This window comes from Bos grunniens, chromosome 11, assembly GCF_055505025.1.
Source record: "Bos grunniens cultivar Pamir isolate PY7600 chromosome 11, Bosgru_T2T1.0, whole genome shotgun sequence".
Classification (NCBI taxonomy): domain Eukaryota; kingdom Metazoa; phylum Chordata; class Mammalia; order Artiodactyla; family Bovidae; genus Bos; species Bos grunniens.
The window spans coordinates 4,746,627-4,762,267 of NC_141175.1; the positions used below are offsets into that span (position 1 = coordinate 4,746,627).

The 15,641-nt window shown below is 57.1% G+C and overlaps 1 protein-coding gene across 1 annotated transcript; it reads right to left on the reverse strand.

The window, feature by feature from the left end:
• Positions 1-8,394: 8,394 nt before the first annotated feature.
• Positions 8,395-13,196, reverse strand: GFI1B (growth factor independent 1B transcriptional repressor). The gene is made up of 6 exons (XM_086323450.1): positions 13,081-13,196; positions 12,467-12,607; positions 11,799-12,070; positions 11,102-11,239; positions 10,024-10,282; positions 8,395-9,141 (listed from the first exon to the last, which is right to left on the reverse strand). The coding sequence occupies exons 1-6, from the start codon at positions 13,178-13,180 to the stop codon at positions 8,963-8,965; spliced, it is 1,089 nt and encodes a 362-aa protein (XP_086179576.1). The 5' UTR covers positions 13,181-13,196; the 3' UTR covers positions 8,395-8,962.
• Positions 13,197-15,641: the final 2,445 nt, after the last annotated feature.

Consider the following 15,641-nt stretch of genomic DNA (forward strand, 5'->3'; position numbering starts at 1 on the left):
GCACCCCCTTCTGTCTTCCCTGCTTTCAAACCCTGCTCCATATCTGCTCCATATGCACTGAAGGCCCGTGAATGTGCAAACCCTGGGGTCTCTCCCCAACAGCTGTCACCTGAACCCTCCCTTCAAGAGTCCACGAGGGGGTGGCAGGGGAGGATACAGTGCAGTGTGGGATTAAGAGGTACACACTCCTTACATAAAATAAATAGACAAGAAGGACCTACTGTGTAGCACAGGGAGCTATGTTCAGTATCTTGTACTAATCTATAATAGAAAAGAATCTGAAAAAATATATGTGCACACATATATATATATACACACATATATATATTGAATCACTTTGCTGTATACCTGAAAACACAATATGGTCAAATCAGCTATACTTCAGTAAAAAAGAGAGAGAAGGGTAGATCTTTAAAGTTCTCATCAGGCCCTGCTGGTGGCTCAGTGGTAAAGAATCCACCTGCTCAATGCAGGAGGCACGTGTGAGATCGCCAGTCAGGGAAGATCCCACATGCCATGGGGCAACTTAGCCCGTGCACCACAGCTACTGAGCCTGTGTTCTAGAGTCCAGGAGCTGCAGCCACGGAAGCCCTCAAGCCCTCAAGCCCTAGAGCCGGTGCTCTGCGATAGAGAAGCCACCGCAATGAGAAGCCCGAGCTCCACAACTAGAGGGAAACCTGCCCAGCAAGGGAGACCCAGCCCAGCAAAATATGAAACTATTTAAAAAGCAGTTCTCATCAGAAGAAAAACGTTTTGAACTGTGCGCTGGTGGATATTCACTTATCGTGGTGATGGTTTCACGACACAAACATCAGATAATCACGCACTACTCGTAAAACCGATGGAATGCGATCTGTCAACTCTATCTCAATATTAATTAGTTAAAATGCAAAACACTGCCGAAAAAACAGTCGATGAAAGGAAGTCTTGGGACTGGAGGGTGCAGGCTGAATGGAGATTTCTGAAGACCATGGGGGTCATGGTCTGGATGAGAGAAACTGAGGTCCAGAGGGAAGTGTCTGTAAATCCGTCCTGCCAGGAAGGGGCCAGAGTGACATCCCAGCCTCTGACCCCCACCCTGCACCACCCCCCCGTCTGGGCTGTCTCCTTCCCACCTCTCACGCAGCAGGTTCCCCATGCCGATATCCTGCCCCCCTTTCTGTATTTCTTTGGGCTTTCTCTGTTTCTCTTCTTGGGACACCCGCCTCGGTGCCATAAGCATGGACACTCTGGCTGCTCCCGCTGCCCATCCTCACTGCCCAGAAGTAAGCCCGGCTCATGGAAGCTGCTCTGTAAATAAGAGTTGATGAATGAGTGCTTTCCACCCCACTGGGTGGCCTTGGGGCCTCGGGAAGGCCCTGGGCCCAGGGGTCCTCCGGGGCTCTAGGGGACCCGGTTGTCTACGTGGCAGATAGCGGCAGGCCTGGCCTCCGTTTGCGCCCCGGGCTGGACAGAGGCGCGGTGCTCTTGGGCTCGAGGGCCCAGCTGGGGGCTCCTAGGGCCCTTGCACTCTCTTCTTCTAAAAGCAAACATATCACCTTTCTCCCCCCAGGCGCCCCAACACCCCCACATTGTTGCGATAGACGTCGTGGAAAAGGCAGGAAACGTCTAGAAAGGGAATTATAAAACTCACTAAGATGCCACCCCCTCCCACCCACCCAGGAAAACCCTGCAGATGTTGGGGTCTGCCCGCCCGCTGACCACCATGGCCAAGGTCGGGGGCCTGCCCTGCGTGGCTCTGAGCCTGGGACCAGCACCCCGGCCTCTGGAGCGGCTGGGCCTGTGGAGTGCGAGCAGGGGCGGGCGTCCGGCCTCAGCCTCTCGTCCCTTCTCCTTCTGCTTCCCGGGTCCTCATCCTCTGAATCCTCGTCGACACTCACTCTGAGACTCCGTTTCCTCGTTTGTAAGGTGGGGATGACTCCCTGAAGGGTGACTCCCAAGACAGTGACATTTACGGGAGTGGTCCCTAAGGTGAACTGAGCCTGACCTTCACCTTGAGACCACAGGGGCGGTGTGGAGAGGTGCCCTCCTGCCCCCTCTTCTAGGGCATGGAAACTTCCCGAAAAAGGGATTTTTCTCTTTTTTAAAATTTTATTTATTTTTGGCTGTGCTGGGTCTTCATTGCTGCGCATGGCCAATCTCTAGCTGGGGAGAGTAGGGGCTACTTTCTAGCTGAGATGCTCGGGCTTCTCACTGCAGTGGCTTGTTCTGTGGCAGAGCACGAGCTTGAGGGCGTGCAGACTCCTGCAGCTGCGGCGTGCGGGCTCAGTATTTGGGCTCCCGCGCTCCGGAGCGCAGGCTCGGGAGTAGCGGCTCATGGGCTTAGCTGCTCTGTTGCACGTGCCATCTTCCTGCATCAGGGGTTGAACCTGTATCTCCTGTCCCGGTAGGCAGACTCTTTACTGCTGAGCCACCAAGGGAAGCCCGGGCCGCTTTTTCTTTAAGCCTTGGAGAAGGGCAGAGCGGCAGCAAGCCTGTTCTGGGGCCTGGAAGGCTGGGCCCTGGGAGAAGCTGGAGCCCCCGGCCCACACCTCCGTGGGGCCCCTTCCCAGCTGCTCATGCGGCCGCGATGTCAGGGCCCCAGGGGCCTCTGAGACCTCTTGTCCCTGGCTCTTCTCATCTGGGTGAAGTGGTTGGAAGGCTCGCTCCCTCCCTCTTTCTCTCTCTCTGCTTCTCCCTCTCTCCCGCTCTCTGGGACACCAGGCCGCCTGATAACACTGGGAAGGCGCTATCGCCCTGGGAGCATCCTCCCGCCAAAGCCCGCGGGCCTGCTCCACACCAACGGTTAGCAGCCGGCACCGTTTGATAAACTTTATCAGGCCAAACCTGAGCACGGCCGCTCAGCACAGCCCCTGTCTCAGATTTCCCTCCTCCTGCCTTCCTGCAGCCCCCCACCCATGCCGCTGGAACCTGGGGCCCTGCCCGACTCCTGGCTGGGGACCAATTCCAGCCGGACCCCTGGCAGATGGGAGCAGGCAGCCCTGCACCCGGCTAGGAGGGAGATCTGGGGGTCCAGGGTCCAGCCCACCGTCCCCAAGCCAGGGGCTCCTCCATTAGGGGTCCCACCCAGCCTGCCACAAAGGAGCCAGGGGCCCTGACAGGGGGCACATCCTCGGCTTCTCTGGGACCTCCTGGGTGCTGGCTGCTAAGCTGAGGGTTAGGACTGGACGCAGCGTCTGCTAGGAGGCGGCTCTCAGGGTTGGGAGTTGAGGACAAGCCGGCCAGCACAGGTGAAGGAGAAAGGACCCGGCCCCGTGGAGCCATGGAGGGCCAGCAGCTTGGAGGGAGGAGTGGACAGGCAACCTGAAGGCAGGGAAATGATGTTTGAGCAGAAGGAGTCTTTTTGTAACGCCATCGATAATGTTATCATGCACGCCCATGATGGAAAAATACAACATACACGCTGAAAGAGGAGAAGAAAATTTGCAGCCCCCCTTGATGCAGGCCCTGTTGATACACTGCTCTTTATCCTTGCAAACTTCCTTCCGTGTGTAATTAACAAAATGGAATCATATGGTGAATACTGATTTTAAACCACTTTTTCACTTAAGATATCATGAACAGCTTCCTACGTTGATGCGTTTATTCTGCAAAATCTATTTTCTGTTCAGTTTTTTTTTTTTTAGTAAACACACACACACACACACACACACACACACACAAATCCGAGTTTCTTTTATAGATAGCATTGAGGGTGAAGTCAACCCTCCTTCCCCGGCCCCAGAAACAACCGCTATCAATGGCTGGATGTGCCTTCCTCGGATTTGTTTCTCTGAGCACCCACAAATGTACGTTGTGCTGTTTTTAAAGAGTCAGCACGCGATTGTGAAGCAAGCGTGTTTCACTCCACGTCAGCACCCAGGCCCCTTCCGGGTCAGTCCTTGTAAAGCACGCTGGCTCTTCGTGATGGCTGCTCGGATGGCCACTGTCTGAGTGTGCTACTGGCCACTTAGCCAGTCTCTCCTGGGAGGTTAGGATGGTTTCAGTGTGTTTTGCTTTCCATTTCCAGCTGGCTTCAGAAGATGACCTGGTAGCTAACCTGTGGTCCCTTCGTGACACTTTCTCTTTCGTGTGAATTCCTGGGAGTAGAATTGAGGGCCTGGGGTGAGCACGTGTTGGGAAATCTATGCACTTGTGGGACTTCCCTGGGGGCCCAGTGGTTAAGGCTGTGCTTCCAATGCAGGGGCTGCAGTTTGATCCCTGGTTGGAAAACTAAGATCCCACATGCTGTGCAGACAGAAAAAGAAAAAAAGAAAAATCTGTGCACTTGAACTGGGTTTCCAGGGTTCGGGGAGGGAACACTGTTGGCCAAGAGGGTAGAAAATGGCCTCGGGAATTCCCTAAAGGCCTCTTGGGAAATAACACGGAAGACCTGGCTTCCTGTACAGAATCCCAGGGAAGTGGGATGGCGCGGCCATGATGGTCCCGTGTGTCCCCTCTCCATCCTGGGGGCCTTCCCCGCCTGACTGGGGGCAGCAGGAGAGACCCAAGACCCAGAGGAGTCTTCCCAAGGCACCTGAGCCATTGACTGCTTTGGACCAGGGGGAGGACCCCGAGACATGTGGGAACTGAGCTTCAGAAAGATAATCTGTCTTGGATGCTCGGTGTGGTCTGGGGAGCCGGTCGGAGTGGGGAGGTCCCTTCCTAACAGGCTGGGGTCAGCTCAGCCACTGTGCAAATGCCTGGACAGACTGCCCTTGGGAGGTGCGTTTCCATGCTGACCACTGATTTCCATGGAGGGCCGCCTGGCCTCTCCCAGCATGTCCCTCAGGAGCTGGCAGGGACCTGGGGGTGTCACCTGAAGCTGCCACCACCGGTGGGACATTGCATCTGAAAACTGATTCAAATGTTGCATTCTGCTTCCTGATGTGACCAGTTCATTTTAATATTAAAATACTGGTTTTGCTATGTACCGCGGAGTAAATAGATCCTCCAAGTTGAGTTACGGATCCCACATCTGACTTGTTCCATCCACACCCTTCCAGTCCCCAGCAGCTGGGTCGGTGCCACAGTGGGGCAAGCCCTCATCTTCCACACAACCTCAGAGGCCGCCACTGACTCCATGTTTTCTGTAAGCAGGGTCCCCTGGCGTTGTGCAATCAGTCTCTGTTCTGGTAGGAAGGCCCTAGACCGGAGGGTCAGAAAACCTGGATTCTGTGTGACGTCATAGTTAATAGGCCTTGTGTGTGGGGCCATCAACTCTGCCCCCGGGCCCTTTCCCTCAAGCAGGAAAGGGAAGCCCCAGGCAGTCTTCTGGGGGCTGGATGGGGCTTCACACACGGGGACTCCATGCTGGGCGTCTCAGATGAGGGGGAGTCGTAGTGGGCTGGGATGCAGAGAACAAGCAACTGGACTCCCTCCAATCGCAGCAGCTGGAGGACCCACTGCACCCACATGGTTGGGCCCCCCAACCCCAGCATGCTGAGTGAAGCCCTGCCATCCCAAAGGCTGAGATGCTCCCACGGGCTGGAGCATGGCTTGCTGGCTTGTGGGGCAGATGCTGACCTGAAGGCCTTCTCCAGGGCTGCGGCTTCGCGGGGGTAGCCCATCCTCCCTGGGACCGCCCTGGGGTTCCCGCGGCTGGGTGAGGGGTGGGCGCAGGGAAGGGGCGGCAGGGTGGCTCTGCCCTCCCCCGCCCCGCCCACACCCTGCGGACTCTTCCCAGGAAGCAGTACCTGCCCGCGCACTGACCTCCTGTCTCTGCAGTGTGTGTGGAAGTGCTCCAAGGTGACCCTGCTCCAAGGCTGCAGCCCCCACCCCGCCCCCCACCACCCTGTTGTGGGCACTGGGTGGAGGGGTCAGTGAGCGCAATCCCACTCTCCCAACCTCAGCAGAGGAAGAAAGACGCCTTGTCTTTCTTGAAGAAAGAGCTCCTCTTCCGAGCCCCGCCCTGCTGCAGAAGTGGCTGAAATCCTGATATTAGAGTGGTTTTGTTTAGCAAACAAGGAGCATGCAAAGTAGCTCCCCCGTGTGTGTGTGTGTGTGTGTGTGTGTGTGTGTGTGTGTGTGCCCATCCTCTGGGAGGTGCAGGCTCACTCCAGGTGAGCCTGACTCTGCTGTGTGGCTTTGGGCAAATTTTCTTCCCTCTCTGGGCCACAGGGTCCCCATGGATGGGAGGAGAGGCTGGAGCAGGGGTCTCCAAGGGCTCCAGCGGCTCCAGTGGATCGGCTGCCAGAGGCTGTCAGACTTCAAGAGCAAGACCTGCAGGCCAAGGATCTGAAAGCCTGCCGAGAAGACCAGACCACCTTCGTATGCAAATCCCAAGCCTCCACCCCACCCTCCACACACCTGACGGGCTTGTGCAGGGGAATTCTTGCTAAAGTAAACAGGAAGGGCCTCTAAAATGAAGTACGCCAAGGGGTCCTGCCCAGCCAAACCCAGAGCCTGGGAGCCCAGGGATTTACCATTCCCCAGGGGCCTCAGAAACCTCTAGACTCACCGTGGAGGACAGCAAACAGATGTCATTGGGAAGAAAGGCAAACAGAGACTCAAAGAAGACGTGGATCCAATGACCCCAGCTCTGCACTTACCCTCTGGGTGACCTTGGGCAAGATGAGTGACCTCTCTGAGCCTCATTTACACCCTCTCTGTAACGTGGGATAGCGACACCTCCTTTGCCGAGGGCCATGTGGGTCAGAGACAATGTCAGGCAACCTTGGGCCCAGCTTGGCACCCGGAAGTGACTCATTCAGAAGTGTTCATCGCACTGGGCCAGGCACTGGCTTGGTGCTGAAAGCCAGAGCCCAGAGGGAATTCCTTCTAGCAGAGAGGAAGCTTACCCACAGATAACTACTAGTCCAGGTTCGGTGTGTTCTGAGCTGTAAGCAAGGAGCCCAAGGAGCTCAGTGTGTAGCAGCAGGAGAACTCTGGCTGGAATGACCAAGGGAGGCTTCCTGGAGGAGGCAGCACTTGAGCAGGCCTCGTAGGACAGCCTGGACTTCAAGAGGGCATGTTCATGGCCTGGCAGCACTTCCCATGTGCTGGGCCCTGCTCACTGCTGTACAGGCATGGCCTCAGGGGATCCTCTGACAGCCCACAGGGAGGACGATACATTCATCATTATACAAAGGAAAATCTCACGGCTAGTGGGGGGCCACACCAGGCTTAATGTAATCACATCTGCTAAGTCTCTTCTGCTGTATGAGATAACAGCCACAAGTTTCAAGGATGAGTCGTGATATTGTTTTGGGGGGCCATTCTTCTTCTTTTAAACTTATTTTAAAAAATTAATTTATTTATGGGCTATGTGGGGTCTCCCTTGCCGTGTGCAGCTTTTCTCCAGTTGTGGAGCAGGGACTCCTCATTGCAGTGGCTTCTCTTGTTGCAGAGCACCAACTCCAGGGCACACAGGTTTCTATATTTGCAGCACGCCGGCCGAGTTGCTCCAAAACATGTATGAGATCTTCCCTGCCCAGGGATTGAACCTGGGTCTCCTGCATTGGCAGGCAGATTCTTTACCAGTGGGCCGCCAAGGAAGACCCCGGGGGCCTTTATTCTGCCTACCATGGTGATTCCATTAAGGACCTTGCTATGGGAAGGGTCTCCCGGGTGATCCAGGTGGGGCCCAACATGATCACAAGGGTCCTTAGGAGAAAGAAGCCAGCAGGTCAAAAGCAGAGGAAGGAGGTCACCTTTCTCTGGAGGTGACCAGATGCAGTCTGGAGATGGAGGAGGAGACCATGAGCTGAGGGATATAGGCAGCCTCTAGATGCTAGAAAAAAAGAGACAACAGAGCGTCCCTCAAAGTTTCCAGAAGGAACCAGCTTGCTGACACCTTGACTTCTAGCCCCATGAGACGTGCTTTGGATTTCTGACCTCCACATCTGTAAGAGACTGCCTTTGTGTTTTTGTTTTAATTTTTTGGCCATGCTGTGATCCCTGGGTTGGGAAGATCCCCTGGAGGAGGACATGGCAACCCCCTCCAGTATTCTTACCTGGAGACTCCTCATGGACAGAGGAGCCTGGCCGACTGCAGTCCATGGGATCACAAAGAGACACGACTGAGTGACTAAGCACCACACAGCGCGTGGCATGCAGAATCCTAGCTCCCGGACCAGGGATTGAACCTGCACCCTTTGCATTGGAAGCGTGGAGTCTTAACCACTGGACCACCAGGTAAGTCCCCTTGGTGTCGTTGGAAGCCACCAAGTTGGCGATGACTTGTCACAGCACTCACAGGAAACTGAGAGCGCCCCCAGCTGCGCCCAACTGGCCCCTGCCTGCCGTCTTGCCACAGGGGTCTCTCGTGGCTCTGCCCAGCACTTACCAGTTTGGTCTCTCAATGTGTCTGTGAGCGACTACAGAGCTTTCTCTGCTTTTCGAGACTGCACCATCCCTCCCCAAAGCCTCAAGCACTAGCTCATACCTGTAGGCACTGAACAAATGCTGGTCAAATGTAAGTAAAGGGGTGTCTTTATTTTTATTTACAGCTGTTGAGAGGAGCAGGCTTCTGATAGCAGTAACTGCTGGTTTCCCCGTGGCTGCAGTGCCCATCAGAAGTGGGGATCAGCTGGCACATTGGCTGAAGCAGAGGGGTGCTAGGCCTCCCACTGAGGTGGGAGACGGCTCTGACCATCTGTGGCGGCCAGGAGGAGGCCTGCTGAAAGCCAAGCTGACCCAATCCCTGGGGGCAGCAAATAGGGGAGGATTTCTCTGGGCCCGCCTGGGGCTACTCTGGCCTCCTGGGCTCTGACAGGGGCGGCACTGAGCTCCTGGGCCTGCAGACAGCATCGGCTTGGAAAAGACCAGCTGCCACACTTTGCGGCAGGGGAAATGTCGGTCCAGAGAGGGAAAGTGACTTGCTCGAGCTCACACAGCGATTTGAGTCTGGAAACAAGTTTGATGAGTCCTGTCCAGAGCTGCCTCCAGGAGACTGGGGATCTGGGTGTGTGAGCCTGGCCTCTCTCCAGGTGGCACGGTCTCGGGGCCGGCAGGCCGGTGGGGAGCCGGGCTCGGGGCAGCCTCACTTGAGGTTGTGCTGGCTCTCACGGTGCCGTCGCAGGTCCACTTTGCGCTGGAAGCCCTTGGCGCACAGCTCACAGCTGAAAGGTTTGAAGCCTGTGTGCTTCCGGCTGTGGGTGATGAGGTTGGAGCTCTGGCTGAAGGCCTTCCCACACACCTGGCACTTGTGTGGCTTCTCACCTGCGGGGCAGCAGAGACAGGGTCAGGATCGCCTGGGGCCAGGTGCCCTGCATTTGTTCTCTGGGACTTTATTATGTTTAATCTCACATTTGCTTTTGAAAATTATTAGAAAAGGGTGGCAAGAAAAAGTCTGACCACCCACCCCTTCCAGGGAATTGTATTCCAGTTTTAGGGGTAGGGACTGGGTCCACTTTGTTTATCAATGGAGCCCAGCACCTGGCCTGGGGCTCTGCACAAAAGAGGCACTGGCTAACAGCTGAGGAATGAATGACTGGGGGAATGGATGAATGGAGATGCGAATGAACGGATGGCTGGAGGGGTGAATGGATGATAGAAGGAATGGATGACCGGCTCTGGGAGGAATGAATGAGTGGAGGAACGAATGCATGGTGGGAGGGATGAATGAATGATAGAATGGGAAATAGAGCGAATGTGGAAGTGAACTGGGGAATGAATGGATGACAAAGGGGAAAGGATGAGGGGAGGAATGAATGAATGAGTATCTGGAGGGATGAATGACAAATGGGGAATGAATGAGTGGAGGAAGGAATGATGGTGGCAGGAGGAATTCGCCTGCCGCTCTCTCTTCTACCCATGGGTCACAGTGCTGACACTTTGCTCTCTCCTTCCGGTATTTTTTCTGTGCATTTTCTTTCCTTTAAGCAGCACAGCGTCCAGCCCTCCTGTCGGAGGGGAGCAGCCTTCCCTGTCATCCTGACACCTGTCCGCCCTTCTGCCAGCCAGGTCCTAAGGCCTGGACCTTCGAACAGTGATCAGCGGGGATGCTCAGAGGTTCGGCCTAGGCCCTGGGGGTCGCTTGGAGGGGCTGGGGGGCCCCGGGCGGGTGAGCGGCCGTGGGGCAGAGCGGAGCCCAGGCCTCACCAGTGTGGATGTAGGTGTGCTTCTTCATGTCAGACTTCTGGTGGAAGCGCTTGCCGCAGAACTGGCAGGGGTAGGGCCGCGTGTCCGAGTGGATGAGCAGGTGTGTGGACAGGGTGGACGAGCGCTTGAAGGCCTTGCCGCACATCCGGCACTCGAAGCTGCGCTCCTGCCGGAGGAAACGAGGCCCCGGGGGGTCAGGTGGGGCCTCGCGGCCCGGGGCTGCCAAGCTGGGCGCAGGACTGGACCCGGCCGGGATCCCCTGAGGAACAGGACACTCCGTTGGGGTGGCCTCGAGGAGCAAGACGCAGGGGCCCCCCCATTCCTGCCCCTCCCAGGAGTGGCCGAGGCCTGGCGGCCTGGCGTGTCCTGCTGGGGAATCCTCCCTTGTGGTTTGCTTAAGAGTCTGAATTCCGGGGGCCCCGACTCTGGCTTCTGCCTCTTACTCGCCACATGACCTCAGGCAAGTCATTTAACCTCCCTGAGACTCAGTTTCCTCATCTGTACATTGGACTAGTGAGTAGTGACCTCAAAGGGTCATTGGGAGGATGGGAGGTCGAGAACTAAGCCGGCAGCTGGCGTGACTGTGGACGTGATCACAAAGGGACGCTGTCACCATCCTGGCCTGTTTCTCCACCTGCACTTTCAGATCTACCCAGGTGTTAGCCCTCAGGTCAGTTTCAGGCGCTTTCCCTGGAATGGGATTCTGAAGAAGGGATCTTGGCATCAGGCAGGGCTAAATGGATGAGATGAGCATTTAAATCTGACTCCCGGATTCTAAGAGTCAAGGGCCTCAAAGGTGAGAAATCTGCCCTGAGCGCCCAGAAGGCGGGGTCGTTCCTCAGTGTCCCAGACACCCACCTGAAATCCCACCCAAGCCCCTAGCCTCTTCCAGTTGCACGCAGGGCCAGCCTGGTCCATCAGGGACTGTTAAGGGCAGGTGATGGGCACCCAGATCAAGGAGGCAGATGATAAGGGGTCCCAATCTGTCACTTTCAGAGGCATGGAGAGAGACCCACCCCAAGCGCCCTAGGATTCCTGGGGAGAGCACCGGGGCTCGGGTACTCGGCCAGCTGCCCACCTGGGAGTGGACGTGTGTGTGCTGTTCCAGGCTCACGGAGTGGCCGAAGGTTTTCCCGCAGACGTTGCAGGCGAAGGGCCGGGTCCCGCTGTGGGAGCGGCGGGCGTGCACTTCCAGCCCATGGGGGGTGGAGAACACCTGCGGGTGGGGGCAGAGGGTGAGGCCCGGGGGCTGCGGAGGGGAGAGGGTGCCCAGCTCGGCCATAGGTGGACATACAGAGGAGGGAGCAATCCCGCGAGCACTGGATTGCTGACTGCTGGCATGTGCTGTGCGTCCTGGGAAGGTCTCTTTGCCTGTCTGTGTCTGGCTTTCCTGGCTATAGAATGGCGTGGGAGGGGGGGTCTGGAAGGCCCCTTCTGGCCCTGTCTGGAGGCTGAATTGCCTGGTGGTTAAGAAGCGGGAGTTGGGCAGAGCCAGGTGGGAATGGTGATTCTGATATCTACTTGCTGTGTGTTCTGGGCAAGTGACTCAACCTTTCTGAACTTGAGCCCTTCGTCCACCTCCTGGAGTTCATGCACGTCGAGTGCTTAGCACAGGGCCTAACACACGGTCAGGGCTCAGAGTGATGACGAAGACGAACACTGTGAATTCTTGATCCCCAGAGGACCCGAGTCACAGCACAGGGGGTGCCCAGCTATGGACACTCGTGGCTGCCAGGGTGCTGGGGAGGGGGTGCGAGCGGGGCCCAGCCGCCCACCTTGCTGCATTTGATGCAGTGGTACGCGTCCATCCCCGGGGAATAGTGGAGGCTGAAGTCCAAAGGTGGCTCGGTGCTGGGCACCAGAGGGCTGCCATACAGGCTGACGGAGCGCTCCAGGAAGGCAGACTGCATGGTGGAGGGGGCCTGCCGGTAGCTGTGGCCGTAGGAGGAAGCCAGGGTGTCCCAGGAGAAGCTGGGCTTGTAGAACGGGGGTGAGTCAGAGGAGGGCGAGTCCCCATCCTGGGGTCGGGACGTCACAGCAGGTCCTTCTGTGGAGGGTGGGATGCTCGTCTAGTGGTGATGCTAAGAACAGGGTGCCCGCTCCCCGCCACCCTCCACCATGACCCCATGCGGAGGCTTTGGTGTGCAGCCCAAATTATTTACTGCTGGTGCTCACTGTGACTCCTTGAATTTTCAGTCTAGAAACGCATCCCAACCCCTGCAGAGCGCCCACCTCACCCACTGTGTGGGCCTGCCCACCACACGGGAGTTCTCATCTGGGAATAAGCTCGCTGTCCTGGAGGGATCCAAGCAGAAGCCAGAGAGCCCGGACTGTCGACCCTTCCTGACTCCACAGCTCCAAGGGACCTTGCTTCCTCAAGCCTGTCCACCCTCTAAGTCCCCTTGCACCCGCTGGGGAGAGGCGGGGGCCCTGGGCTGGGCACCTGGGCTGGAAGCCAGCCGGGTCATCGAGCTCTGCTCCAGCTCCAGCTGCGGCTCCCGTTTGAGGTCCGTCCAGTCCAGGCGCTGGTTTGGGAACAGGGAGCTGAGGACGGGGCTGATGCTCGGTACCTGGTCCTTGGCCACTGTGGGGGAGACAAGACAGTCAGACTTTAGCTCTGCTTAGAGGTCTGGTAAGAGTAGTGGGGTGGGGGGACACCAGAGAGACCCACTGTGGCTGCTCCTGGAGACTCACACACAGGGGCTTCTACCCAGGATGCTGGGAGCAGGGCGGAGACCAGGAGGAGCCCCCCCACCCCCTGGAGAGCTCCATTTTTCCAAGCACCCAACTTCAGCTCTGGATCAGCCCTCCGATCACAAATCACATGTCAGCTGCTGAGGACCAGATCCAATCAGGATGCGGTCATCACTCCCTTTGGGTGAGAAGAGATGGTGCAGCCATCCATTCATTCATTCATTCAACCAGCATTTACTGAGCTCCTCCTGATTCCAGACTTGGAAGAGCGGCTACTTCCGGATGGGATGTTCCTGCCTCCCCCTCTCACGGGGCAGGGAGGCCAGCGGGTGCGGCCTCGGACTAGCCTGGGCTCTGACTCACCAGGGCCAAGGGCCGGCGGCCAGAGCAGCTCATCCTCCCGGGCGCGGGGCTGGTGGTAGGTGTGAGCCTTCTTGCTCTTCACCAGGAAGGAGCGTGGCATTGTCAGTGGGTGCCCCACACCTACCAGGAGAGAGGGTAAGAAGGGTTAGGGGGGACAAGAGGAAAATGCTCCTTTACGTTTCAGGGCCTCCTCCTAAAATCAGAACCTGTTGACGTGGGTTGGATGAGTGTGCCTGCGTGTTCAGTCACTAAATCGTGTCCGACTCTTTGCAACCCCGTGGTCGCCCCTCAGGGTCCTCTGTCCTGGGATTTCCCAGGCAAGAATATGGGAGTGCATTTCCACTTCCTCCTCCAGTGGATCTTCCCAACCCAGGGATTGAACCCGTGTCTCCTTCATTGGCAGGCGGGCTCTTTACCTCTGAGACAGCAGGGAAGCCTCTTAAAGGGGCTTGAACAGTGTCCCCTTAAAGTTCGTGTCCACCCGGAACCTGTGACTGTGACCTTGCTTGAAGATAGGGTCTTTGTAGATGCAATCAAGTGAAGCTGAGGTCACACTGGGTTCGGTGAAACCCTAGATTCAATATGATTCGTGTCCTTCTAAGAAGAAGGAAATTTGGACACATGACCCAGACACGCACAGGAAGAAGGCCGCGTGAAGACGGAGGCAGAGGTTGGAGGGATGAAACCCCAAGCCAAGGATGACTGGCCACCACCAGAAGCTAGGAGGTCTGAAACAGACCATTCCTCAGAACATCCAGAAGGAGCTGATTTTGCCGACATTGACTTTGGATTTCTAGACCCCAGAACCCTGAAATAATCCACTCCTGTGTGTTAAGCCACCTGGTTTGTGAGTTTTGCTTTAATATTTATTTGTATTGATTTAGTTACTTCCCTGGTAGCTCAGATAGTAGAGCGTCTGCCTATAATGTGGGAGACCTGGGTTCGATCCCTGGGTCAGGAAGATCCCCTGGAGAAGGCAATGGCAACCCACTCCAGTACTCTTGCCTGGAAAATCCCATGGACGGAGGAGCGTGGTGGGCTGCAGTCCATGGGGTCATAGTCGGACACGACTGAGCGATGTGACTTCACGTCAGTTGGCTGCACCAGGCCTCAGCTGCAGCTTGCGGGATCTTTGATATTCAGTTGTGGCATTCCGGACCCAGTTCCCTGACCAGGGATCGAACCCAGGCCCCCTGAACTGGTAGTGCTGAGTCTCAGTCACTGAACCACCGGGGAAGTTCTGGTGCTTCGTTACGGCAGCTACAAAGCCTAACGCCCCTCACTGCTCTCTGGCTGGGAAACCAGTACACTCCCTTCTAGAAGATCCCAGACCAGATTGCTCCTGCCGCATATCGAGTTGCGCTAGGAAGAGAGAATGAAGGCCAGGGGTACCTCCGTTTGTGACCCACTGTGGACCCTGCGCCCAGAAAACTGCTTCCACATCCCACTGGGGTCTGCATTCAGAGACTGTGGAAACTTGCTTTCTGAGCTCGGGTTTGGGAGTCAGATGCTCGTAGGCTAGAATCTCATAACCCATAACCTCTCTGGACCTGTTATCTTTTCTGTAAGGTGGGGCCTCCGGGTTCCCGGCGAGCCCACTGTATGCACTCAATGCCTATCAGAGGGGAGCCTGGCAGGTGGGCTGCAACGGGGGAGGCCACATCGATTGCAAAACCCGCACGATCATGTGAGTCGAGAGCTGATGCCGCCCTTGTCCGCCGCCCAGCCCAGAGCCTGCTCCCCAGGGAAGGAGGGGCCTTTTCTCTCTCCCTGTGGGTGGAGGGGATGGTTGGAGTTGTGTGCAGGGTTCAAGGCCCAACGCTGGAGGCCTGAGGTCATTTTGTGCACACAGAGGAAGAAGTCAGTGTCCACCAAGTCCGGGGACTGAGCACTGGGCAGCCCAGGCCCAGCACTCAGCCCGTGGGTCAGTGGCCGGGGCAGGGGCAGAGCCAGGCTAGCCTGACTGTCCGGTCTTCCTGGCTTTGGGTGCAGAGCCCTCTGGGGCACAGAGCAGCTCCGGCCCCTGCCCCCCACGTGTTTCACCTCCCAGAGCCCAGCCATGACGGTCTCCTGAGGGCTCCCGGAAGACAGAGCATCATCATGTGGTCTTCCATCTGCCCCACCCCCAGGCCCGCGTGGGCAGAAGTTGGGAGGCATTATTCAGTCACTGCTGGTCTGACAGCGGCTCTGCTTGGGCCTGGAGGAGGAGTCACGCTGGGCAAGGCTGCAGGCGTGATAGGGCCAAGCGCGGGAAAAAGAGCGCGGGAAACAGCTCGCGGGGAGCTCCAAACAGCAGCAAGGCTCTGGGTGATAAGGCCGTGGTCCGGGTGGGGGGCTGGGAGCCGGCAGATTAGAGGGTGCTTGGAGCCCTGCCTGGGGAGCCGTCCCCATCACCCCTTCCCCAAGGGGACGATCCAGAGCAGGCACCAACCGTGCCCAGCCCACCTACCCCTCTGGGAGCAGCAGGAGTCTGGGCCTTGGCCGGTCCGCCCTAGGGGCCAGGCTCAGGCCCAGCCCCACCTTAATGGAAGCCTCAGTGTCCAGATCTGCTGAATGGGGAC

Coding starts and splice junctions, on each gene's coding strand:
- GFI1B (XM_086323450.1), bottom strand. CDS start 13,180: ATGCCACGCTCCTTCCTGGTGAAGAGCAAGAAGGCTCACACCTACCAC. Junction 11,240..11,798: donor ACTGCATCAAATGCAGCAAG/GTGGGCGGCTGG, acceptor CCCCACCCGCAG/GTGTTCTCCACCCCCCATGG. Junction 9,142..10,023: donor GCACACCTACATCCACACTG/GTGAGGCCTGGG, acceptor GCTGCCCCGCAG/GTGAGAAGCCACACAAGTGC.